The sequence below is a fragment of the Festucalex cinctus genome, chromosome 13 (genome assembly GCF_051991245.1).
Source record: "Festucalex cinctus isolate MCC-2025b chromosome 13, RoL_Fcin_1.0, whole genome shotgun sequence".
Taxonomy (NCBI): Eukaryota; Metazoa; Chordata; class Actinopteri; order Syngnathiformes; family Syngnathidae; genus Festucalex; species Festucalex cinctus.
This window is the reverse complement of record NC_135423.1, coordinates 13046190-13074110: the sequence shown is the minus strand read 5'-3', so window position 1 is coordinate 13074110 and position 27921 is coordinate 13046190. Positions and strand designations below refer to the sequence as shown.

Here is a 27921-nt window from a genome sequence, read left to right as displayed (position 1 = left end):
TCCATGTGCAGTGCATGGTTACTGTTTTATATACATTTAAACTTGTGATGGACGGTCTCTATTTATGACTGTAGAACTTTGCATGCTGGCTGTATGGTTTTCGTGGTTTTCACGCATGCGTGTAGTTCACCTCCACTGCTTTGATGGCGGTAGAGTGCTACTGCCATTTTGCGAACAAGCCGGAAACAGGAAGTAGTAGTAGCCGCAAACGATGTCTTTTTGTCAAAATGTTGGTCAAACAGCTCCCCTGCTTTCGCCCACAACATTATATTAACAACCGATTGTCATTGCAACTGACTAATTATTTTCGTCGGTTATATAAAAGCTATTGTCATACGGCGTAAGGAGTTCAGTTTATTGACGCATTCTATTGGTTCGACGTGAACACGTGACCCAAAACATACACCAAGACGAACATCCGAACACGTTCATAACGTTCAAAACGTTCGATGCGCAGGTTGAAAACACGCTGTTGACTCATTATCATTTTAAACGGTGTATAGTTGGTGTTGTTTGGCGTGTCGATACGTGCCATTATGATTCGGCGACGTGTGCAACCGCAACTTAAACAATGTAGTCTCTGGAATTAAGTCCTCGCCCCATTGAGTATGTTGCTATCGCTTCTCGGCCTTTTGGCTAAGATCAAGTGTAGTATCTGTTCTTATCAGTTTAATATCTGATACGTCCCCTATCCGGGGACCATATATTAAATTGATTTTTGGAACTGGGAGATGGAATAGGGGCTTGCTCCGTCCACTCCACGCATCGACCTGGTATTGCAGTATCTCCAGGAACGGTGCACCCCCAATTTGGTAAAAGAAAACAAATACATCATTAATATATTAAGCGTGAAGTTAAAACATAACGTGTTTGTACAACTCATTCGTGAGTGTCGACAGATGCACGCGGAATGTGTATAATAATTACATGACGGCTGGTTCTTGCGGTGGCATTTCAGGTGCACATCCTGATTCTCGGTGCACCGGCGAAACTAACGTGTTGTTCAATCCATTACTTTGGGACAACAAAACGACAACGTGCAATAAAATGTATATTGTTTGAAAGAGTGATTTCTCTGTTTTATTCCTATTTGAGACCCTGCACAGTTTAACGTTATATTATCTCGATGCCGTCATCAAGGCAGAGGAGATGAGAGTTTAGCCAAGTGGCTCGTGCACCTGAATCCCAACTGTTGTAATGTTAAAATGTGTCTTACATGGGTAAATTAAAAAGGCAGAAATACCGATAGTAATAATTAAGCTGAAATTCTAATTGAATTGTGCCATTATAGTTGTATTCAGGTTTTGTGGGGCTCGAGGTGGCAAAAAGTTCACTCTTTTTTTTTTTTTTTTATGCCTTGTTTTGGGGGGAATTTTTAAATTCCTTGCTAAAAACATTTTGGATGACCTATACATTTTTATTTATTTTTTTAACTTCAAAATCTTAGCAAGTCATTATTAAATTTGATGGTGTGCCACCAAGAAAGTGTCTTAACTTAGGTGGCGTGTGATGTGCTCTGATTCGTCAGTCTCCATTTCAGGGGTGTGGCTTAATAGTCAGCATAAAAGAAATCAAGACAAAGTATTTTGTTTTTAAATGGGGCATTTGTTTATTCGTCCAGTTCTAATTTACAACCAGAGAAATAGTGAGCGGATGGATTGATCCCAGGATGTTACAGAGGAGAAAAAAGTAAAAGAAAGGAAAGGAGGATACTGATGTTGTCAAAGAACAACCAGGCTTCTTTTTTTTTGTTTTGATATAAAAACGAGAAAAATTAAAACAGCAACAACACAGACAGTCATGGTCACCGTGGTGGTTGTTGGTCTTTTAGTTTACTTCTGGGCGGGGATCATTCCGTCGATGGACTCGCCCTTCTCCAGCTTCTTCTCCATCTCCACCATCAGCTTAACACCATCCACAACCAGCTGAACCTGGTACACCTCGGAGGAGCCCAGACGGTCGGCGTTGGAGATGTCGAACACGCCGCCCACGGAGGCCGTGTCCACGCCACCTGGAGGCAGGAAAAAAAAAAAAAAATGAGTTTTTTTGTTTTTTTGTTTTAACTGCGAATTTGCAAATCTGCAGGTATGCGGAGGTCTACTGTAATGGAAGAATAGGTTTTTTTTGTTTTTTGCTATTCTGGACTGCGGATGGGAGCTTCTGTCAGAGCAGTGCATCGTATTACCTGTGCCACGCTTCTGCAGGCGCAGTCTGGTGAGGATCTCCTCAAACTTGGGGTGCGTGCTGAGCTTGGGCAGCTTGACGTGAACGCCACCGCGCAGGCCGGTGCCCAGGTTGGACGGGCAGGTCAGGATGTAGCCCAGGTGCTCGCTCCACATGAAGCCGTGGTTGTGCTTCTTGAAGATCTCCTCGATCTGAAGAAAATAAACAATTGTATTCACATTCTTTTGTTTCCAGTTTGTGTGGGTTTTTTCTCTCTGTAGGAATAATTGTAAATAATGTTATCCTACATTTGCTACAATGAAGAACTGGTTCTGTTTGCAATGAAGACTGCTTTGCTTGCGAAGAAGAATTGCTTCTGCTTGCAATGAAGAATGCTTTGCTCTGTTCCCACTCACATTCGTATAGCCTGGCTATTTGAAGATAAATCAAAAAGCTGAAGAACCACAACATCTAACGCAGCAGAATGGTTCGAGCCAGTCTGCTGAGGTCGCCTGTTTTCTGTTAAGAAATATTTGTAAACTTGACCACACATGTGCACAGTAATCTTCTACTCACGTGCACAACACAGACAAACAAGAACACCCATGTATTTAGGGGCATGAAAAGGGTGTGGAAAACCAAATAAATAGAGAGGGTGAGGGGAGCACTCTTCACTGAGTGCAGGAGTGAATTGTAACAGTCAGTTCTTCTCCTCTCTCCTCGCGAGCCCTGAACTGAGTGTCTACTCTCCTTTTTGTGTCGTGTTTAATAGATGTCAAACAGGTAACCCTGACACTTACCTTCTGCAGACCCACACAGAAGCGCCTGAACACCTCCTTCATGTTGCCACCCTTCTGCATGGAGATGACACGCAGGTGGTCCTCCTCGTTCACCCACACCAAGAAAGTCTTGTTGTCGTTGTGCCTGCACAACCAAATCAACGTCACCATCTACATTCTATCGGGGAAAAAGATTTGTTTCATGAAGTTTTTATTTTTTATTTTTTTCCTTTATAAAGCAAGTACTTAATTTCTTGGTAAAAATTTCTGGATTGAAACATTGTGGTAAAGAAATGGTGATTTTTGGGACCACGGTATGGGGAGATTTTCTACAGACGCCATCTTGGGTGGCCACACACGCTAGTCACGCGCGCTACATGGCAGACAGTTTCCCCTCACCAGATGCCTCTGGCGTCGGGCCAGTCACGGGCCATGCCGGCACACGTCAGCAGCGGGGACACAGGCTTGTCAAACAGGAAGTGGTCGGCGATCAGCTGCTCCTGCTCGGCGTCGGTCATGCCGTCCAGGGGGTAGTACTTGCCCTTGAACTCGCCCTCCAAGCTGGACAGAGCTGGTAGGCGAGACAATTTTAGCATTTGTCTTAGCACTTGTCTGAGACCGAGTGTTTGCGCTTGTGTTAGCACTTGTATTACCATTTCTGTTAGCATTTTTGCACTTGTGTTTTGCGTTTATGTAAGCGTTTGTGTTAGCATTTTTGCTCGTGTTTGCGCTTGGTGTTAGCAACTTGTGTTAGTGCTTGCTTTAATGCTCGTGTTAGCATTTATGTTAGCGCTTGCGTTAGCACTTGCGTTAGCGCTTGTTGTGGGAAGCATTCCCACATATGTGATTGTGATTTTTATTCTCCACACTTTTTTGCCGCGTAACTCCCACATAATACTTCCAATTCACATTGTTCAAATTTCAACTAGCTTCAAAAATTCACGCCTTCCGGGGTATATATCGTCTGATTCCACATTACTAACAGTATTTGCACAATTTAACATTTAATATCAACTTTTCCCCATTCATTTTCAATGGGACAGACATTGAACTTTTTCTAAGTATCACTTTCCACGTGGCACAGTTGGTAAAGCACATTGTAGAGTAACTAGGAGGTTATAATTTCATAATTTATCTCTCAATTGGCTTCATAAGCATTCCACATGCATTAAAATCTTAGCATTCAGCTATTAGCATTCACCTTTCAGCATTTACACGCAATTTCTCCAGAAATTGCACTTAGTCTAGTCTTGTTAGCAATTGTATATGCACATTTTAATTTTTTAATTTTAATAATAAAATTATTATTTTTGAATTGCATTTGATTAAAAAATAATTAGCAAATTTTCATTTAGGTAAATAATTATAAAAAGTTATTGTAAAGTATTTTATTTTAATAATTCATTGTTTTACTCAGCCCTGCGATTGGCTGGCAACCAGTCCAGGGTGTCCCCCGCCTACTGCCCAGAGCCAGCTGAGATAGGCGCCAGCAATCCCTGCGACCCTTGTGAGGAATAAGCGGTCAAGAAAATGGATGGATGGATGTTTTACTCATATATTGATTAACAATATTTACTCAACAAATTATTTTTTGAAATAAAACAATCGTTATCTAAAACATTTATTTTAATAAAAACATAATTCTCAATTTTGTCATAAATTTCATTAGGATTAATTAGACCACTTCTAAATGTGTAAAACGTTATTTAAATTTGAATTTTTAAACAAAAAAAAAAACAAAAAAAGTTGAACTAGTCACCCGTGATGGACAGCTTCTCGATGCCTCTGCGCTCTCCACGGCTGTTGTGTGGCGGCAGGGTGAAGCCCTTGATGCTACGGCCGGTACGCACGCGGCTGGACAGAACGTAGTTGGGGTCCAGGTCATCTCCGCCCTGAGAGAGCAAAAACAAGATCAACAACCGGGATCAACATTTACTCTGAAAAATAAATAAAATACATTTTTTTTTAAATAGGTCAGTTAATCCTGTTCAATTAATTGGCAGATATTTTTGTTTAAATTAAGTTCCCTAATATGCCATTATTATTTTCTTGTTCTTCAAGTAAATGTGGCGTCTAGGAAGAAGAACTTGCCTTCAGGTTCTCAAAGTTGAGGTCGGTCTTGTGCTTGTCGTTGGGTCCGTAGCCGTTGTGACGGTCCGAGATGATGGGGTCCAGCAAGTCCTTGAACAACTCGTAGGACTCCTCGTCACCAGCAACGCAGCCCACGGTCATGATGAAGGGGTGGCCTGAGAAGGACGATGCCGAAGTTCATGGCATCTTTTTTTTCCTCAAAACTTGCAAAGCATTCGGAACGAGGCTTACCGGGGTTGTCCACGCCAGTCTGGATGATGTCATCCAAGGTGAAACCGCTGGGGGTGGACTTGCCCCTCAGCTTGCCGTAGATCTCCTTTGTCAGAGCCTGTGTGACACCGGCAGCAATGTAGCCTATTATATATATATATATATATATATATATATATATATATATATATATATATATATATATATATATATATATATATATATATATATATATATATTTTTTTCATCAATGCTTTTATGCAATATATATTGCAGCGTTGATGAAATAATTAGGCCAAATATACAAATAAATACTATTCAATTATTTCAAAAGTAGGCTCTAAACACGCCAGAACATTACAGCTAGCTAATGCAAGTAGCTTCCCAAAACAAAAGTGTGTTGCCGTCATGGTCCGTCCAGACCATAGGAAACTACCCAACCCATTTGTTTACGCAGCCATGCTGGCAGGATAATAGCTGCAGGCAAAAGATTTACAATGTAGAGCACTAATAAAATTTGCGTTTATCAGTCAACATTTCGTCCAACCGATTTCACATCTCTTATGATGAAAAAGACAAAATGAGATAACATGCAAGCTGCACCAGTTGGATATGACAGATCCCTATCAAGTGCCAGGAGTGCTTTTTTACAACTCTTCAAGTTGGGGAGAACTACAATGGTGAGTCATTGCAATCAGCCCGCTTTGAATAGCTGTGCACTGCAAACCATGCTCATTGTAGCACTTCCTTATTTTGGCACATTACAGAAAATAATTGAGAAGCACTGATACCGTATTTGTGTTTGCGTGTACCTTGGCCATATGGTTGTTGTGCAGGGACAGATCGGGGTACTCATCGTCCGCCGAGAACTTCATCTTGTAGTCATTGTGACAATTCTTGGCCATGGCTGCGATACCTTCTCCAACTGGAATAAAATAGATTTCAAATTATGACTCGTTGATGGATGAAATATTGAGTGTTTTTAAATGAATGAAGCACCCTGAGCACCGTCTGAAGTCTCTCCGAGTGCTTTGTTGATGAGTTTTTGAGTAAAGAGTAGACACCTTCTCATTATCCGCTAACCTCTCCCCCAACCCCCCTTCCTCTAGGTTTCTGCGTCGCCTCGCCAACTGGTAAAGTGCAAGCCATCAAGTGTTAGCTAAAAGTCAAAGGTATCTATCTCAGCTCTGTCAATGTCTTTCTCAGCTGTGTCACTTACACAAGACCCCACCCCCTGCAGGAAGTATTAATAATAGTCTAGAACCCCCCACCCGCCCTCTTCACAGCACCTTCGGCCAGGGCACTAAATTGGGGAAGGCAGTGTGTACGAGTACATCTGTCGCAACTCGTCCAACGTCAGAACATCACTCTTGTTCCACGCTCAAGCCAGAAATACAATTCAAAAGTATGAGCAGGTGTTATATTTCCCCACATGAGAATGACAATTTTGCAGTATTACACGATAATTACTGGATTAAAAAATAATAATAAAATAAAATTCGAACCTTTTTTTTATGCTTGTAGTTTGGGGAACTATTTTCATTCTGTTGCAATAGATTAATTGGGATTTACAATTATTGATTAATTTTTTTACATTCATGCATCAGAATAAATATTTAAGATTAAATGTATTTTTAAAAGATCTTAATTTTTTAAATATCTTTGATTTTTATTTATTTTTAAATTTATATATTTTTTCTTTTATTTACATAGTTTGGGCAACATATTTCCAACACTTGGTTAAATTAAAATAATACAATATGTACAATGAAATTTTTTAAATACATTTTTTAAATTGCCATTATGGAATGTTATTGTTGTACTTCCTAGCGTTAAAATAAATGGAGAATAAAATTAAATAAAATATTTTCAAATTACTAACTTTTAAATTTTATTTTTCACATTTTTAAAAATAATTTGATCATTCTTTTTTATTTTTTTATTTCAGAATTTTCAAATTTAATTTAAATTTTAAACTAATTTAAAATTAAATGTAGCAATCAATTTTTAACAGATGCATTGATTTTATCTTCCTTCAAAAATACTTTTGTCTTATTTTCAACCAAACTTGCATTAAGAAAAACCTCAAAGCAAATCACATTTGATTTCGTAATACACAAATGTTACGATCTCAAGTGTGATTTTTGCAGCAAATTTCCACCAACAAACTCAGCACATCCAATTCTCGAAAACCTAAACTTCTCAAAACATTTAAAAAATCATACTCGATTTGTGTTATTGTAAAGACCAAGTCAAGGTCATGATTGCCAGCGTTACCTTCTCAGGAGGAAAGAAAGAGGTAACAGATCCCGGGATCAGATCCTGTCCACCAAATGTAGGGGTTGCCCAAGTGCGCCAGGTGTTGGACCGTGACTTTTATAGCGTCACCTCCACCCCGACTGGCTGGGAGGACTCGACCCGCCCTGGTGTGATTGGACGCGAGCGGGCCTGCTGTTGTAAAAGGCAACGAGGAAACGCGGCGGAGAGGCGACAGCTGCAGGAGGAACGTCGAGACCTTTCACCTCGCGGCAGGACCGGCGTGTGCGTGATGTGTTCGCAAGCATGTTCTCGGCGAGATTTGAGCGTGTACGCGCCATTTTCTCAGAGTGGATGTTCAATTACTTTTCAACAATATTGTGTTCAACTATGTCATGTTCAACAACACCGGATGCCAACTGCAGTACTGTACAGTATTGTTTAACAATGTCCGCACTATATGTTCGAGGGCAACTTATTCAAAATTAATTACGTAATTTTTAAATTAATCAGGTGATTAATTGGTTATCAGATTCTTGTTGTTTATGACCTGGCTGCTTCAAACGCCAGCAGATCAACTAAACTATCTCAACTACCGGTACTTGTATACCAAGTACTAGTGTTGTAGTTCTCGTGATGGGTCTTGTTCTCGAGACCACTTTTGAAGGGTCTCGGTCTCGTCTCAGAATCAAAGGCATAGACTCCAATAGATTTGGATCAGTCTTGAAACGCTCTAGTCTTGATAATGTCTCAATTTCAGTTGGTGTGGTCTTGACTACAACATGACCAGATACCAACTACTATGTTACAATGGTAAATCATTTTCAACCACATTTAGCTATGATGCTATGGTCTAAGTTGAATTAACTGTATGATGAACCAACTTACAGTGGATGTAAAAGGTTTACACATTCCTGTTCAAAATGAAAGTACTCCGTAGTAAAATGATAAAAATATATGAAAAAGATATCAATTATTTAAAAATGTCCCATCAATAATGTCGCCTATAATCTGTACAATGCAAGAGAAAAAATATTTTAAAGAAGATATGTATAAAAACAAGTAACTGATAGAATGTGTTGGTTGTACAAGTGTGCACACCCTCATACAATTGTTGATATGGCTGTGTTCGGAATTAACCAATTACATTCAAACTAATGTTAAATGGGAGACAGCACTAAAATAAATACATAGCCTAAAAACAAAATCAACACAACAGTTTCCATGAGTATTTCTAAGTTGTGACAACTTATTTGAATGGTGTTGAACCAACAAACAATATTACTTTGGATAAAATAGCCTTTTCTCTTCAGTAAAAGATTATCAAGTACTGCTTACTTAATTAACATGTTATCATAAGGGCACATTTTTAAGTTGGCAACTAAAAAAAAAGCGTTACAACTGACTTTTCCACTTTGAAGAAGGCTAAGCTACTTGAGCTTTGAAATATATGCTAGGCTACTTTAGCTTGTCTTAAGTAAAGTACGAGTGATGTTGATTACGCTTTGTCTTATAACTTTCTCCTAACAAGTAATCAAACTACAGTTGCAGTTAAAATGCTTCCATTTGTTACTCTGTCGGTCTAGGACACACCTTTTGCCATTTGAAGTGCCTTTGATTAACCCCAAATATATTCTGCTGTTCTGGTATGCTTTTCTTGACTCTTTTTAAAACATTATAGCAAAAGCTTGATGGTTTTGTGCTAACACTGACTGTAGTTTGGAACTGTTTATAATAAAAATAATAACAATAATTTTTTTTTTTTTTTAAACAAACATACATTTTCTCACATGTTTGAGGCATTTTGTTATTGTTTTTATTTTCAGTGTTATGTGTGTCCTATAGCACGTCCGCCTCCCAGTTCTGAGGACTCGGATTCGAGTCCAGGCTCCGGCCTTCCTGGGTGGAGTTTGCATGTTCTCGCCGTGCCTGCATCGGTCTTCTCCAGGTACTCCGGTCTCCTCCCACATTCCAAAGACATGCATGGCAGGTTAATCGGGAGTTACGAGTTGTCCCTACGTGTGCTTGTGAGTGTGGATGGTTGTTCGTCTCTGTGTGCCCTACGATTGGCTGGCAACCAGTCCAGGGTGTACTCCGCCTACTGCCCAGAACCAGCTAAGATAGGCTCCAGCACCCCAGCGACCCTTGTTGTGAGGAATAAGCGGTTAAGAAAATGGATGGATGGAAGGAAGGATGGATGGATGGATGTGTGTCCTATATAATACTTGGGCTGTTTTGAATATTTTGGCACCTCGTGACGTATTTCCTTTGCATTATTAGCTTGATATCATCACTCAGCAGTACTCAATGCCAGCTTCTTGAACCATGGAGCCGATCACATGACTGAAGACTGATTCTTTGGGGAGGGTTGTACACAGGGTGAGCTTCCTAAAATGCCCCCTCTCGGACTGTGAAGCTTTGCGCTAATTGCTCTCAAAGCTCCGCTCGCGTTAGCGCCGGCTGCTAATTTGATAAACCTCAGTTATCTGCCTGAAGCTTATTAAATCATACTCATATCATGCGTACATGTCACTAGGGAAACCACCCTTTGAAATCCTCTATTAAAACAGGCTTAAAATGTTAATGTAGAAAAACATTTTTTTTTTTTTTAAGTCTGTGAGTTGTGTTGCACCAGAACACGCCAGTTTGTATCGCACATTAGCGTCAGGTGTCACGGTCCGTGTTCTAAATCCTCCCTCGGGCTCGGGTTTCACCGAAACAGGCCTTGGTGTGGCTTCCTAAATTAAACACGACAGCTCGTTGCCATGACGACCCCAGAGCATTTGCTCATACATGCAACTTTTCAATATAATGTGTATATGTAGTGACAGCAACTATTTCACGCCGACTTTTATAACATTATCAAATATCAATAGGACTAAGGTCATGTGTGCGTGTATGCGAGCGTGGTGTCTTGCTACTGTGGCACAGATCCAGTTTCCCACTTTAGACGCACACTGTATCCGTATGCGCCCTCCACCTAACACACAGTACACCCCCACCCCTCACAGTGCCACAGCTGCCCACAGTGACAGATCGCAAGGGCAGTTATATAAGCAGGAACACCCTGTCGATCACTGCTTCACATTCATCTACACAACATTACCACAAACAATATAAAGATACCAACCATAGCGGTTCACAGCATTAATGGATACAGTATTCAATTCTACTATACATTACATGAAACATTTTAGGCTTTAGGGTAAAAACCATTAGGAACTTAAAAAAAAACAAAAAAACTATAACACATGACATAGTACAGATGGCACAAACAATGTATAGAACTTTATGCTACACAGCATTACTGTGATTCATGCAACCTTATGGTACACAACATTACAATACATAACATGAATGTATGCACACGACACAACAATATAGTACAGACTACATGACATACGTGACCAGGCCACCAGTCCGGATTTCATAAATAAATGTGATGAATTCAACACGTTCTTACTTTTTGAGTATCTAATATTCAATATTTTGAGTTTATCTACTTAAAATTATTATCTTTCCTCTTTTTACCCCCAATGTGCACATTTCAATCGCACACATTCTATGATACATTGTGTATTACGTGCTATGCATGTATTTTGGTCGCTGAGTCTACACGGATCACTATTTCATCCAGTCAAGCGATTTTTTTTTTTTTTTAATATAGTAATTAATCGCACAATTTTCCATAATTAATCACGATTAATCACAATTAATCACATTTTTCTACTTCTGCTTCTAATGTTTCTTCAAAGCGTATAACAGTTATTTTACTTAAGTACAATCTTGGAATTATAGTAAAAGCAGCAAATAGAAAGTATATTTAGAATCAAGGACAGCTTTCTTTGATCGGTGAGTAGAATACTTCTCCTGTAAAATACAACTGTTAAACAAAACGATTAAAATGGACTCAACTTTACAGGCCTTCTTTTTTTTTCTCATGGAAACAATTCTCAGAACTTCTCACTTCCAGGTTTAGTTGTGCCCACAAGCAGCACTTCAGAAGGTTTCTAATTGCGAGGCCCTGTGGAGGGGACTTGAGCACACTATTTTACTCTGAGAGGATACGGCAAAGGCAAACAACTACTACCCCTAGCAAAAGGTATGGAATCACCAGTCTTGGACGAGCACTCATTCAGACGTTTTATTGTGTAGATCAAACTCAGATAAAAAGCATGAAACAGTCGTAAGGTCATTCCAAAGTGCAATATCTTGATTTTCAGAAACACTAAAAGAAATGAAGAAAAAACATTGTGCTGGTCAGTAAATGTTACTTTTATGGGGCAAGTGCAGGGAAATAAATATGGAATCACTCCATTCTGAGGATAAAAATATGGAATCACTCCATTTTGAGCAGAAAATAAAGACACACCCAATCAATTTCTTTTCCTTAATTCAGCACCTGCATCAAATTACATCTGCTCGTTAGTCAGCAGTTAAAAACAGTGCAGTAATCACACCTTGGATGTCTTCCGGACCAAGTGGATTGGCAAGAATCATGACTCCAACAAGGGAGATGTCGCTTGAGACCAAAGACAGGATTATCAAACTTCTTGAAGAAGGTAACTCTACACGTATGGTTGCCAAAGACTTGGGCTGTCCACAGTCAGCTGTATCGAAGATCTGGACCAAATACAAACAGCATGGGAAGGTTGTAAAAGTCAAGCGTACTGGTAGATCAAGGAAGACATCTAAGAACTCTGCAAAATTGCTTCAAGGAAATGGGATTTACATACAGGAAAGCTAAAAGGAAACCATCATTTAAAAAAGGTCACGATATTGAAAAAAAAAAAAAAGAGCTTATACCAAAAAAAGCACATTATTGTGCTTTTCTACATAACAGCAATGCATATAAACCACCTACAATCTCTATTAATATTGAGGCACTTACTTGTTAATGAACACACACATTGAGTTCCTCCACATATTGATTTGCTTCACAGGCATATTAGGTTCCCCTTCATCTGACAATTAGCACAGATTTTAAACATAGAAGGCCAAAACATCTCTAATGAAAATGAAATTGCACTAATAAACTAGCCACCAGAGGGTGCTAGAAATGCACAAATGGAAATCAACCTGACTTTTTTAACAGATGTGTTCCCTTTAAATATTGTGAACATGACGACGGCGATATTGTGGCAGTTTTAATATCACGATATCACGATATTGCCCTTATCGTTACATCCCTAGTAAATACAGTATAGCCACACAAAACCTCTGGTGGCTATAATACAGTACACCCCCGCCCCCCAGGTCGGCGCAGGGCTATTTTTTTCACATAGTGACAATGAGGCTCGGTCTTTCACCTTCCCTCAGTGATGTACGCACACTTGCAGCTGACAACGAGGCACTCTAAACTAGAGTGGCCTCTTTACAGATGGGTCAAGGTAAGGAAAGGTTTGGTTAGTTTGCATTGGTCATGTGTGTTTTCTTACCTTTTCCGCATGTCAGTATTACATCTACAGTATTGACTTGTCTTTGCACTGCAGCGCCCCCTCTGGTGTCGCGTTTTATTGGTCTCAGTGGTCATTCCAGGTATTTTTATGGACGTCATTGTCACGTACCAGCTCAACACTCACGTCATATGTCATCGCGCTCGCCACAGTCACAGCCTAATCTTCACTTGTGTGTGTTTTTTTTATCTTAAAAGTTGTGACGTCGATTTTTTTTTGTGTGTGGATTTCTTTTCATGAAACACTAACTGAAAAAAAGTGATCAAGGCACACCAGTACGACTTTTACACTCTGACTTCTATTTTAGTGGCACCTCCTCCGCCAGACCTGCGATTGGGTTGCGCCGACTCAGCTATCCATGGGTGTGACCCGACCACACGCCCTGCTTCTCTCTCTCTCTCTCTCTGTGGGTGTGTGTGTGTGTGTGTGTGTGTTTTTCACATATGTGGATGTGTTAGGGTCATGTCGGGGTGAACAGGTTCCGATGTCATGAGGCCATTTTAAGAAGAAAGTGGTCAAAGTGTGAGTGATATCTTCAGTATGTATCGGCCTTCAGGTCTGGTAGATGTAATGTTATGTAAATCAGTGAGTTTGAAATTGTGTGCTGTGCGACATGCACAAAATATGGTTTATAGTGTTGCCTTCGGTGCCTATCTGAAATCACAGTTTTTCCCCAGCACCACAACTGCAATCAATAAACGTCTGGTGTTGTCTTCAAGGACAGCAAACAATGATGGCAGGCTAACATATCCACAGTTGAAAGTAAAAAACTTTAAAAAGCTACGGAACAAAACAAAACAAATCATGGTGATTTTATACTAACAAAGGAGTTGTTTTATGGACTAGGAGTTGCATGACTTCAGATTTTTTATTTATTTATTTTTACGAGACTAATGTGATGCCAAGAGTCAACTAGTCGCTGATGATGTCACTGATTGATCATGGAGCTCTTTGTGTGAGATGGGAACAATTGCTTGCACCTTCCATTTGGATAGTGTAGCCAAAAAGCTGTTCCAAATCCTGCTGGAGTCTGGCTTTTCCACCTTTACAGTTTTTTTTTTTTTTCCTCACCTACCACATCATTCAGAATCAGAAGCCAATTTGAATTCATTTGATGCTGCTGCCTCTTCCTCAAGTCAAAACGTGCTTAACAACTAGTCAACATCAAGTTGTATACATCATTGTGAAGTAGTAAAGTGGACTATTCTGGCTGTACAACAGCAAGCAGTTCAAGTGACCTTATACGGTCGCCACCTTGCAGCTGAGCTGTTGGTCACCCAGCTCATGTAACACACGCACCGCACGCACACGCTCAGTGCTTTGCTATCCAAATTGACTTTATCGACAATCTGCTCACATTCTTCAGTGGATTGGCTGTTTAAGCCCCTCACTAAATCCATGTAAGTATTAAGTAACAATAATAATTTCCTACATAAACACTGTTGCATGTTTAGTATTCAGATTATTTTATTTTATTTTATTTGACTGAACTTTAACAATAAAACCAATGTAATACATAAGTTCAGTGCCCGGCTCTGTGTATAAGTTATTTGTTCTCGTAGAAACAAATGGTTTTCCAAGCACTTTCCAGTGAAACACATTTCTTTGAAATTGGAGCAATTTGAAAAATTTCTTTACATACAGCATGTGTGACCTCTTCCCCTCTGCCTTGTGTGCTGCATCCTAAATCACAATACAATCAATCATATGGATCACAGAAAAGCAATCATTAAGCCAAAATTTAATAAAAATTCTCACAATTGTGTATTTTTTTGTGTTTTAATTTTTTGAAGTCAACTTTAATTAATCAATTTAAATTACAATTGAACAAGTACATTTGCATTTATAAACACTGAAAATAATAGTGAGATGAGACCTATACATGCATACCTTCAAAACATGTTTTGTTTTGTTTTTTAGTTGTTGTTTTTTTTTAATTATTATTGTTACAACAATTACAAGCAACAAACCAAAACCATGCAGTCGACTCAACATTCAAACAAGCTTTCAAGTCTGTCTGCGGTCACAACATGATATTATTAGAAAACAACAGCATACAGGTGACGTCGTTTAACTGCGGTGGATGCTGGGAAAAAATGGGATCAGGTAAGCTCCTCTATCACAAAGCAGGGGGAGAACCACCGGAAGTTAGCGGCTTTTGCCTCCAGAATAAAATATAATACTTTGCGTGTATTGGTCACTTTACATGTTTATTTCATATCATGCATATGATACGCAATTATACGGATACTATATTTTATAAAATGAAACATTTTAATTAGGGCCTTCTTTTTTTTGTTTTGTGACGTGCTCTCATAACTTTTACTTTTTGACGTCATATTCGTAAGCGGAAACCGGCGCCAGCTGGTGTTAGCACGACTGCTACTAGTGTCTGTGCGATGACAGCGAGTCGAGGTGGCAGCAGGTGGATCAATGACATTTTTATTACTTTTTAACACTAACAAGCTTCTGAGAATCACATAAACCGGGCGAAAATGTCCCACAAATCATAAATAATATACGGCGTAAATTTAAAACAGCACCCGCTCGTAGGGCAATACAACAAACGAGATCCCGGCGGTGTGTGGACTTAGCAGGTAGGCTAAAAATAACTTTTAGTGGGAGTGGAAATTAACCTACGTATTTGTGTTTTGTTTACCTCTGTCGCAAATGTTAACATATGTTGCTTATTCTATTGCAAACTTTATTTCGTTTGGCCCATAAACGACTCAAAAGTGTCAAGGTTGGGAGGAGATTTGTGTTTGAATTGTAATTATTGTACCGTGAATGGATGACATTAAAAGAACATGTATTTATTAATTTAAAGTATGATGTCATTGGACGTGTATATACTGAATGTTCAAATAAAATATACAAGTCAACATAAGCACTTTGATGTAGTTCAGGAAAGCAAAATTATCAGTTTTGTTACTAATAGTATTAATGGTTTTTTACTTTAATTTAAAATCTAATGTGATATTTATAATAAACATCCATCCATCCATCCATTTCCTTGACCGCTTATTCCTCACAAGGGTCGCGGGGGCTGCTGGCGCCCATTTCAGCTGGCTTTGGGCAGAAGGCGGGGGACACCCTGGACTGGTTGCCAACCAATCGCAGGGCACACAGAGACGAACAACCATCCACACTCACACGCACACCTAGGGACAATCCGGAGCGCCCAATTAACCTGCCATGCATGTCTTTGGAGTGTGGGAGGAGACCGGAGTACCCGGAGAAGACCCACGCGGGCATGGGGAGAACATGCAAACTCCACCCAGGAAGGTCCGAGCCTGGACTCGAACCGGAGATCTCAGAACTGGGAAGCGGACGTGCTAACCACTCGGTTACCGTGCCGCTATAATAAACATAATCTATTAAAAAAAAATAATGTGATAAATTGTTCCATTTTTTGTATTTAAAAAAAAAGGTATCAACAGTCTCTAAAATAAAAAAAAAACGTTTTCAATTTTTATTTCAACTTGTAAAGACATTTATCAACGTTGTTTATGTTTTAAATGACACTTGACATTAAAAAAAAAAAAAATGGTAGCATATTTTGTCTTATTTGGTTAGACTATTTAATAGCTTTTTGACAGCATGTTTATATGACCCGGTATGAATAGTATAGCTCAACAATGACAGTAAATGTTTTAATGGTCTATAAAGGAATTTCACTTGAAAATACATGTCTGTCCTAGTTTCGTTTTGTAGCTGGCGAGGAGTTGCAGCCATGTTGTCGGCGGAGGAGATTCTGTGCAGCACGCAGCAGGTGATCGCCGGGCTGGAGGCGCTCCAAGGGGAGAACCGCAGCCTGCTAGAGAGCCTGCAGGGGGCGGGCCAGAACCCCGAAATGGCGGTGGAGAGCGGGAGCGTCGAGCTCGAGAAGAGCGGCATCATACGACAGTCGCTGGAGAGGATTGAGCTTGGACTCAGCGAAGCGCAGGTTGAGTCCTACGCAAAAAGCAAACTAAACAAAAACAACGGAAAAGTATGAGATGGTTCCGCCATGACGTGCACGCTCTCATGGTTTTTCTTCCATCAGGTGATGATGGCACTGTCTGCTCATTTGGGTTCTCTGGAGGCCGAGAAGCAGAAGCTGCGAGCTCAGGTGAGAATGGTGAATGCGGCTGCGAGGACGAAGAAAAGGAGGTTGATGCCATCTCTTTGTTTTTTGGGGGGTTTTTTTGCGTGGGTTTCAGGTGCGCCGCCTCTGCCAGGAGAACCAGTGGCTGCGTGACGAGCTGGCCGGGGCCCAGCAGCGTCTGCAGGAGCGAGAGCAGGACGTGGTGACGCTGGAGGAGCACAATAAACATCTGCAGTTCATGGCCTCCATACGCAAGTACGATCAGGAGGAGGCGGCGCCGGCGGTGAGACAGCACGCCCAACATGCGGTCCGCTTGCGAGCAGAGGGTTCGAAACATTTTAGATGGATGATTTGACATGAACTCTTTTACTGCCACACTTTATCCAAAAAACAACCCAGACAGTGCCAGCCGATTTCAAGTGTTTTAACTCCTCTTTCAAGGCAAACAAAATATATGGTGTGCTTTCACAACATAAACATGGTGGGTACTACATGAAAGATCGGCTTCCGTTCTTTCATTACAAAAAAAGGTATGTTTCTACCATATACATCTCATACACCTTGAGCCCATTGAAAAGAGATACAATGCTGCCATCTGCTAGCCGTAGTTAGCGGGTGTTATTGATTCCACAACCCATTGACCAGGCAGCACTCCACGAGATGTTGCACTTTCCATTGGTTAAATTAAAAAAAAAAAACGTAGTTGACATCAGTTAACGTTTATGGCAGCATACATCATGATTTTACCAATTGTTATTAAACGTTTTTGGCAGTAAAAGAGTTTAAAATTCACCTCTTTAGCAATTTCTCTCTTGTGTGCCACAACAGCAAACTATTAGACAAAAACAGAAACATCCAAGATTTTTTTGGCATAACCTTTTTGTTTTATCTAATATTTTTGTCTAATATTTGTGTACTTTCATAATATTTAACACAATTTGCACTCATATTTTTTCTGATTATGTTCGTTTAAACTTTTCATCCAAAATGTTTCAATGTTTATACATCTACTATTTTCATTACGGTTTTTGTTTTAAATTTTTTTCGATAATGTTTATTTTCTTTCTTTTTTAACTTTTTTTTTTTTTCAAAATATTTCCACTCTGTTTGCAAACTTCACGGCACTTTAGTTTTCAAGTTTTTTTTTATGATAACTTTTCAAACAACACAAAAAATGTTTATTTTCTTCTAATTTTTTTTTACATTTACATTTTTTTCCCTGCATTTTTTCTTTAGATTTTAAATATATTTCTTAATTTTTTTGTAAAATGTTTTAATTTAATATATATGTGTTTTCTGCGATTGGCTGGCAACAAGTTCAGGGTGTACCCTGCCTACTGCCCTTAGCCAGCTGGAATAGGCTCCAGCAACCCCAGCGACCCTTGTGAGGAATAAGTGGTCAAGAAAATGGATGGATTGATATATGTGTTTTAAGGCTGAAACTAATGGTTATTTTAATAATCAGTTAATCTTGTCAATTGAATTGATGAGAAAAGAAAAAAGTTTGGATTTCCATCTCTATTCAAAGACAGCAGGACATTATTTCAAACTGACAGTTTAGGATTCAGTTACTAGTATTGTCCCTAACATATAGGAAAATTGTCACAATGGCTGTTTATAGTTTTCCAAATTAAAAGTTGATTTTTGCAAATGTTTTATTTTGATTGAACACAACAGTAACATGTCGTAATAATCACTTTTTTGATTAATATTTTTAGTGTTATTTTCCACTTTACATGTCAAATTTTTCATCTAGTATTTTGGCTATTTTGTGATACTTGTGCATTTTCCACCAATTTTATTTCCTATTTTTTATACATTTGTGTGTGTTTGTGCATTTTTTAAATATTTTTATATTTTCGTCCAATATTTCTAGGATGACAAGAACACATCTTCCAACAAAGAGTCTCTGGATGACCTTTTCCCTGCCGAGGATGAGGAGTCATCACAAAGTAACATTCATACACGCCAAATAAACCAAATAATGGAAATGACTTGAATACGTATGTACGTGCGTATGTGTCAGTGCCGTCACAGCACCACCACAGTAGCGCGGCGGCGGCGGCCCAACAAGGAGGCTACGAGATTCCCGCTCGCCTCCGGACGCTCCATAACCTCGTCATCCAGTACGCCTCGCAGGGACGATACGAAGTCGCCGTGCCCCTTTGCAAACAGGTGACCACCGACAAGTTGATTCAAAAATCGCTCCTTGATCATGTGACCTAAACTCGAAACACTTAACAGGCCTTAGAAGATTTGGAGAAGTCGTCGGGTCACACCCACCCTGACGTGGCCACCATGTTGAACATTCTGGCCCTGGTGTACAGGTGAGGCCGGTTATTATGACAGCACAACATTCCTCAAGACACTTTCACACCACACGTCATTTGAGTGACATCTAAACTTATTTTACTGATTCGTCTTTGATTTTTCAAATAAAAGCGTGTTTAAAAAATGTTATATATATTTTGAAACATTTTTTTTGTGTATATTTAGAGACCAAAACAAATACAAAGAAGCTGCCAACCTGCTAAATGACGCGCTAACCATCAGGGAGAAAACACTGGGACCGGACCACCCAGCTGTAAGTTGGACTCAAACACACACAGACTGACTGTCTGCCATAATTATTAAAAAAAAAAAAGGAAAAAGAAAAAACCCCTCATTATTATTATTATTTTATTTTATTTTATTTTTTATTTTTTTAACAAACCCCAAAAATTGTTCAAAACAAGCATTGATAAACGTTGAATATTTTCCATGAAAAATCTCGGTTAAATGAAATTAAAAAAAATAAAAAATTGCGAATTTGCTGGCGCCAAACTGTGACTGTGCGTTGACTTTAAAGGGATACTTCACTTATTTAGCCCATTTTAGCAATAAAAAGTTAATATTTTGTCTATAATTAATTTGATACTTTCTAGTGCTGTCAAACGATTACAATTTTTAATCTGATTAATCACACTTTTTAATTTTGATTAATCACAATTAATCAGCTAAATTACTTGCGTATTCGCCTAATATAAAATAAATACAAAATACCGTAATATTTTGACGTTAACACATTTTATTATCTGGATGTCATTTGCAAACATTGATTAAATGCATGTATGCAATTGCATGCATGCGTGTATTGCTTGAAACGTAACAGCATCATATCAATTGGGTGCAATTCAGCAATTATTAATTATTTAAATGCAAATTACTTTAGCTTTATCTAAAGTCCCGTTGGGGTGTTTTTAAAGCGAAATTTACCACCGAGCACACCAACTGGAGTCACCCCGCTCATTTTGGAGCAACAGGCGTAGGAAATGACCATTGACCGAATCACTGACTGACTGACTGCGCAGTCTTCAATGTAACCATCCGCGGTTACGTTCAAGGCTCAAGTGCGGGTAAAAAAAATAGTATGATTAATATGCATTATTACGTGATTAATGCGACATTTTTCTGTGATTAATTAATCTATTAACGGTTTAACTTTGACAGCCCTAATACTTTCATTATTTTTCACATACAATTAGTACCTTTAAAAACACATTTTGCAACTTGCTGTCGACTTAAAATGACATCACAAGGGCTCAGGTAACCAATCACAGCTCACCTGTTTTCTAGGTTTGGTCATGTGACATTCACAAGCTGACCTGTGATTGGTTAACTGAGCCCCTGTGATGTCATTTTCAGTCGACAGCAAGTTGCAAAATGTGTTGCTAAACACTAATTGTACATGAAAACTAATGAAAATATCCAATTTATTATAGGCAAAATATTAATGTTTGACTGCCAAAAATGTCTAAATAAATAAAGTATCCCTTTAATTTTAAGTTGTAATATCACCATTCACCAGTAGATGGCAGACATGGCTTTGTTGCGCTTGTACCAGATCTGTTTTTTTTGTGTTTGTAGGTGGCAGCCACGCTCAACAACCTGGCGGTGCTCTATGGGAAGCGAGGCAAATACACGGATGCCGAGCCACTGTGCAAACGTGCGCTGCAGATCCGAGAGAAGGTGATAAAAAAGTTGAGCTTAAGTCCCATAAACGAGACCTTAACTCATTCAATCCCAGCCATTTTCATTGAAGAATCCCCCTTCACTCCCGGCTGTTTTACTGGATTTTGACTGATTTTGCAAGGCCTCCAGAATAATGTGTTTTCTTGCTATAAAAACATGGAACCTACCAAAAAAAGATTAGTGTCTCTTCTTTCATCAGGAAAAAGGTATATTTCTATCTGTTTCCATTTTGCATCAAATAGCATTAGAATATAGCTAAGTTTCATCATTATCCACAAATCTGTTTAAAACTGTGGGGAAAACAGCTTGTTGCAACATGGCCCTGGTTGATCTTTTATACTCTGCTGCCACCTCCTAGCCATTTTTGTAATAACTACAATTGCTTCAACTGTTCTCTTCGGTTCAGACGCTGTGTCCAAAGCCTTCTGTATGGTCTATAAAAAACATGAAAAATGTATAAATACGTCTTTGGAACACGGTAACATGTGAAATAGAACGTATTTATACGTTTTTGGAGCAAATGAATTAAAATGAAATCTCTCGATTTGCAAATAAATACAATTTAGGATTTCCATTGATTTTGATAAGTTACTTAAACATATAATACTTAAATATAATCTTTTTGGTTTTTACTTTTCTAAGACTTTGTTTTTCCCATAATATTTTGTGTTTTTCTTTTAATATTTCAGAATTTCACATCGAACATTTCCCTGTTTTTCATTCCCTTTTTTTTTCAATAGACCATTCATAGAATTCTTTTTTTTTTTTTTACGTTTTCAATTAACAAAAAAGTAATTTTGAATTTTCTAATATTTTTTTTTATTTGATTTTTATCTTGAATATTTTTTTATTATTTTTAAATATTTTAGCATAAATATTAAAAATAAATATTAATTCTTCTCTATTTTCCAAATGGTCCTTTTTTTTTTTTTGCCATGTTAATGCAAAAAAAAAAAGGGGGGGGGGATCTTGCTGTCAAATCAACTGGAATGAATGTATAAAGTCATGCGCTAAGCTTTGGTGGTTTTCCAGGTGTTGGGCACGGAACACCCCGACGTGGCCAAGCAGCTGAACAACTTGGCGCTGCTGTGTCAGAACCAGGGCAAGTACCAGGAGGTGGAATGCTACTACGAGCGAGCGCTGCACATCTACCAGAGCAAGCTGGGACCTGACGACGCCAACGTGGCCAAGACCAAAAACAACCTGGTGAGCCCGAACCCGAAGCCATGATGCGGTCATGGCACCGCAGCACTTCAGCTTCCCTTTCTTCCCGTTAGGCCTCCTGTTACCTCAAGCAGGGCAAGTACCGCCAAGCAGAAGCGCTCTACAAGGAGATCCTCACCAGAGCGCACGAGAAGGAGTTTGGATCCGTGGAAGGTAATCTATTGTGTTATTTTCCTTTGTACTTATTTTTTAATGTAAGGGTCGTCGTAACATCGTTTTTTTTTGTTTTTTTTCACTCTCTTATGTCGTCCAGGTGATGCCCGGCCCAGCTGGCCCGGTGGCAGCGAACATTCCGGGCAACAGGACGGCCCACTGAGGCGAAGCGGCTCCTTCACCAAACTGCGAGAGTCCATACGGAGAAGCAGCGAGAAGCTGGTGCGCAAACTCAAGGGTGTCGACGTGGAGGAAGCCGCCCCGAGGGATGCTGGGTAAAGTCAACGTTTGTCTAGTAGTGTTATATATGTAGCAAAACTAACTCATGAAATATTTTTAAGCATCCTTGGTGTTGTTGACTTTTTGTTTTTCAGGATGAAACGAGCCAACTCACTCAACGTGCTGAACGTCAGCGGCGGAGAAGGTCAGGACGGCGACCAGGTGAGCAAATGCCGTCCAAACGGGAAGTTGTTATCGCACGAGTTCTGATGCCATTTTGTCTTTTGCGGCTTCAGTCGCGCTGCCTGATGGACCATCGAGGACTCAGCTCCAGTACACAGAGCCTAAACAGGCGAGGATCACTTGGGACCAGTTAACCATCACGTACATACACACACTTTTAAGCCCCTTTTATACAGACAGAACCCCCCCCCCCCCCCCCATGTCGCTGTTCTGTAGTAAATGTCACAAAATGGACCAATTTGCACTTTCAGAGGAAGCATCAGAGCCTATCCATCCATTTTCTTATTCCTCACAAGGGTCGCGGGGGCTGCTGGCGCCTATCTCAGCTGTCTCTGGGCAGTAGGCGGGGGACACCCTGGACTGGTTGCCAACCAATCGCAGGGCACACAGAGACGAACAACCATCCACACTCACACGCACACCTAGGGACAATTCAGAGCGCCCAATTAACTTGCCATGCATGTCTTTGGAGTGTGGGAGGAGACCGGAGTACCCGGAGAAGACCCACGCGGGCACGGGGAGAACATGCAAACTCCACCCAGGAAGGTCCGAGCCTGGACTCGAACCGGAGACCTCAGAACTGGGAAGCGGACGTGCTAACCACTCGGCTACCGTGCCGCGCATCAGAGCCTAACAGAGACAAAAATATGAGAAAGGCGGGACGACGCACTATTCTGCTTGACAACTATTTTTTGTTCTCCACATCATTAAATTATCTGAATGCACGATGCCGTGTTGTGTGAAACCACACAATAGCTCATATTGCTGGGTTCTTTCTGTGTAAAAAAGGCAATGGCAGATAAATGTTTTCTGTTATGGCTCTGATGCATGAAAGGGGGTGGTGGGGGATGTGTGTATTTTCATGACTTTAAAAAAAAAAAAAAGTTGTCAGTTTGTTTACATGTTGATGTCATTTCATTTTTAGAGCGTCAAAAGACGAGCGTAAGGAAATAGAGGCCGTTGACGTACCAAGTACAAAAAAACAAACAAAAACAAAAAAACACAGTGGACCACACTAAACATTGCGACCAGTTGTGCTTCCAGATTCAAGACGAGCACAATCTATTTAATAGGTGGATAAAAGCAAGTGTGTAGTTGTTTCTACATCGCCAACTAGTGGCCTGGCATGGTCATTACGCTGTCTTTTGGGATCATTTCGCTTATGACAAACTCACATTCCAGTTCATGTAATTTCTTGAATTTGTTTAACCGCCGCCTCAATATAAACTTACATTTCAGACATTTCCAGAAAATGTTACATTCCAATGAATAAGTCTACTACGTTTTTGCCTTGAAATGAAAATGGATTTTTTATCATTTATCGTCTCCTACATGGTTTGTTTGTTTACATGGGACGGTTGTGTTCCTCCCACACAACTGATGGAACTGACTTTTATTGAGCGCTTAGAAACTTATTGCACATTTTAAACAGCAGCATGTCAGAAATTGACACTACATAAAATATTTCATGTCAGCTGCTATGGAAGTGGAACTCCTAAGACTATTTCATATTCTGGCATGATAAAATTTGATGCTACAGGTTTTTAAAGCTATATATTTATATACATATTGATGATAAACTTTCTACTCTTATAGAAAACTTTTCTTCTGAGTCTGGCTTTTTTACTTTACTTGCTTTTGTTTTGCTTTTACAATCATGATTGTAGATTTTGCTGTCAAATTTGTTGACAGAAATGTGTTACATATTATTCTATAGATACTCATTCTGGTCCATATGAATGTTTTTATTGGAATATCTTGATGGGAAATTTAAATAAAGCAGTTTGTGTTTATTTGGTTTCAGTTCACGTAATAGCACATCATGTTTAATGGTTATTGTTATAAAATGATGTAGCACAGGAATCTGTAACAGGTTTTCACGACCATGTATAGTAAGGCATTTTTTTAAACGACCATATATAATAAGGCATTTTTTTTTAAGCAACCATGGTGTAAGGCGTATTTATTTTTTTAATGACCATGTATAGTAAGGCATTTTTTAACGACCATGTATAGTAAGGCATTTTTTTTTAAACGACCATATATAATAAAATAAGGCATTTTTTTTAAGCAACCATGGCGTAAGGCGTTTTTTTTTTTTAATGACCATGTATAGTAAGGCATTTTTTTAAGCAACCATGGCGTAAGGCGTTTTTTTTTTTAATGGCCATGTATAGTAAGGCATTTTTTAACGACCATGTATAGTAAGGCATTTTTTTTTAAACGACCATATATAATAAAATAAGGCTTTTTTTTAAGCACCCATGGCGTAAGGCGTTTTTTTTTAATGACCATGTATAGTAAGGCATTTTTTTAAAAACAACCATATATAATAAAATAAGGAATTTTTTGAAGCAACCATGGCGTAAGGCGTTTTTTTTTTTTAATGACCATGTATAGTAAGGCATTTTTTAACGACCATGTATAGTAAGGCATTTTTTTAAACAACCATATATAATAAAATAAGGAATTTTTTTAAGCAACCATGGCGTAAGGCGTTTTTTTTTTTTTTTAATGACCATGTATAGTAAGGCATTTTTTAACGACCATGTATAGTAAGGCATTTTTTTTAAACGACCATATATAATAAAATAAGGCATTTTTTTAAACAACCATATATAATAAAATAAGGCATTTTTTTTAAGCAACCATGGCGTAAGGCGTTTTTTTTTTTAATGACCATGTATAGTAAGGCATTTTTTAACGACCATGTATAGTAAGGCATTTTTTTTAAACGACCATATATAATAAAATAAGGCATTTTTTTAAGCAACCATGGCGTAAGGCGTTTTTTTTTTTTAATGACCATGTATAGTAAGGCATTTTTTAACGACCATGTATAGTAAGGCATTTTTTTAAACGACCATATATAATAAAATAAGGCATTTTTTTAAGCAACCATGGCGTAAGGCGTCTTTTTTTAATGACCATGTATAGTAAGGCATTTTTTAACGGCCATGTATAGTAAGGCATTTTTTTAAAACAACCATATATAATAAAATAAGGAATTTTTTGAAGCAACCATGGCGTAAGGCGTTTTTTTTTTTTAATGACCATGTATAGTAAGGCATTTTTTAACGACCATGTATAGTAAGGCATTTTTTTTAAACAACCATATATAATTAAATAAGGCATTTTTTTTAAGCAACCATGGCGTAAGGCGTTTTTTTTTTAATGACCATGTATAGTAAGGCATTTTTTTTAAACGACCATATATAATAAAATAAGGCATTTTTTTAAGCAACCATGGCGTAAGGCGTTTTTTTTTTTTTATGACCATGTATAGTAAGGCATTTTTTAACGACCATGTATAGTAAGGCATTTTTTTAAACGACCATATATAATAAAATAAGGCATTTTTTTAAGCAACCATGGCGTAAGGTGTTTTTTTTTTTTTTTTTAATGACCATGTATAGTAAGGCATTTTTTAACGACCATGTAAAGTAAGGCATTTTTTTAAACGACCATATATAATAAAATAAGGCATTTTTTTAAGCAACCATGGCGTAAGGCGTTTTTTTTTTTTTTTTAATGACCATGTAAAGTAAGGCATTTTTTAACGACCATGTATAGTAAGGCATTTTTTTTAAACGACCATATATAATAAAATAAGGCATTTTTTTAAGCAACCATATATAATAAAATAGGGCATTTTTTTAAGCAACCATGGCGTAAGGCGTTTTTTTTTTTAATGACCATGTATAGTAAGGCATTTTTTTTTAAACGACCATATATAATAAAATAAGGCATTTTTTTAAGCAACCATGGCGTAAGGCGTTTTTTTTTTTTCTTTAATGACCATGTATAGTAAGGCATTTTTTAACGACCATGTATAGTAAGGCATTTTTTTTAAACGACCATATATAATAAAATAAGGCATTTTTTTAAGCAACCATGGCGTAAGGCGTTTTTTTTTTTTAATGACCATGTATAGTAAGGCATTTTTTAACGACCATGTATAGTAAGGCATTTTTTTTAAACGACCATATATAATAAAATAAGGCATTTTTTTAAGCAACCATGGCGTAAGGCATTTTTTTTTTTTTAATGACCATGTATAGTAAGGCATTTTTTTTTAAACGACCATATATAATAAAATAAGGCATTTTTTTAAGCAACCATGGCGTAAGGCGTTTTTTTTTTTTTCTTTAATGACCATGTATAGTAAGGCATTTTTTTAAAAACAACCATATATAATAAAATAAGGAATTTTTTGAAGCAACCATGGCGTAAGGCGTTTTTTTTTTTTTAATGACCATTTATAGTAAGGCATTTTTTAACGACCATGTATAGTAAGGCATTTTTTTAAACAACCATATATAATAAAATAAGGAATTTTTTTAAGCAACCATGGCGTAAGGCGTTTTTTTTTTTTTTTAATGACCATGTATAGTAAGGCATTTTTTAACGACCATGTATAGTAAGGCATTTTTTTAAACGACCATATATAATAAAATAAGGCATTTTTTTAAACAACCATATATAATAAAATAAGGCATTTTTTTTAAGCAACCATGGCGTAAGGCGTTTTTTTTTTTAATGACCATGTATAGTAAGGCATTTTTTAACGACCATGTATAGTAAGGCATTTTTTTTAAACGACCATATATAATAAAATAAGGCATTTTTTTAAGCAACCATGGCGTAAGGCGTTTTTTTTTTTTTAATGACCATGTATAGTAAGGCATTTTTTAACGACCATGTATAGTAAGGCATTTTTTTAAACGACCATATATAATAAAATAAGGCATTTTTTTAAGCAACCATGGCGTAAGGCGTCTTTTTTTAATGACCATGTATAGTAAGGCATTTTTTAACGACCATGTATAGTAAGGCATTTTTTTTAAACAACCATATATAATTAAATAAGGCATTTTTTTTAAGCAACCATGGCGTAAGGCGTTTTTTTTTTTAATGACCATGTATAGTAAGGCATTTTTTTTAAACGACCATATATAATAAAATAAGGCATTTTTTTAAGCAACCATGGCGTAAGGCGTTTTTTTTTTTTTTATGACCATGTATAGTA

The 27921-nt window shown here is 38.2% G+C and overlaps 2 protein-coding genes and 1 non-coding gene across 3 annotated transcripts; 2 read left to right on the top strand and 1 right to left on the bottom strand.

The window, feature by feature from the left end:
* Nucleotides 1-616: 616 nt before the first annotated feature.
* LOC144000480 (U2 spliceosomal RNA) lies at nucleotides 617-807 on the top strand. Its single transcript, XR_013278251.1, has one exon. It is a non-coding gene; the product is annotated as a U2 spliceosomal RNA (small nuclear RNA).
* Nucleotides 808-1584: 777 nt separating this feature from the next.
* On the bottom strand, nucleotides 1585-7590 carry ckmb (creatine kinase, muscle b). The gene is made up of 9 exons (XM_077541634.1): nucleotides 7521-7590; nucleotides 6056-6168; nucleotides 5265-5361; nucleotides 5034-5188; nucleotides 4702-4834; nucleotides 3342-3513; nucleotides 2964-3087; nucleotides 2186-2375; nucleotides 1585-2011 (listed from the first exon to the last, which is right to left on the bottom strand). The coding sequence occupies exons 2-9, from the start codon at nucleotides 6146-6148 to the stop codon at nucleotides 1833-1835; spliced, it is 1143 nt and encodes a 380-aa protein (XP_077397760.1). The 5' UTR covers nucleotides 6149-6168; nucleotides 7521-7590; the 3' UTR covers nucleotides 1585-1832.
* A 7733-nt stretch (nucleotides 7591-15323) lies between these two features.
* On the top strand, nucleotides 15324-24685 carry klc3 (kinesin light chain 3). Its single transcript, XM_077541651.1, has 14 exons — nucleotides 15324-15552; nucleotides 16657-16901; nucleotides 17001-17066; nucleotides 17158-17325; nucleotides 18919-18994; nucleotides 19069-19217; nucleotides 19287-19369; nucleotides 19539-19626; nucleotides 20949-21050; nucleotides 22086-22259; nucleotides 22331-22430; nucleotides 22531-22705; nucleotides 22805-22871; nucleotides 22946-24685. Exons 2-14 carry the CDS (start codon nucleotides 16689-16691, stop codon nucleotides 23024-23026), a joined length of 1542 nt encoding a protein of 513 aa, XP_077397777.1. The 5' UTR covers nucleotides 15324-15552; nucleotides 16657-16688; the 3' UTR covers nucleotides 23027-24685.
* Nucleotides 24686-27921: the final 3236 nt, after the last annotated feature.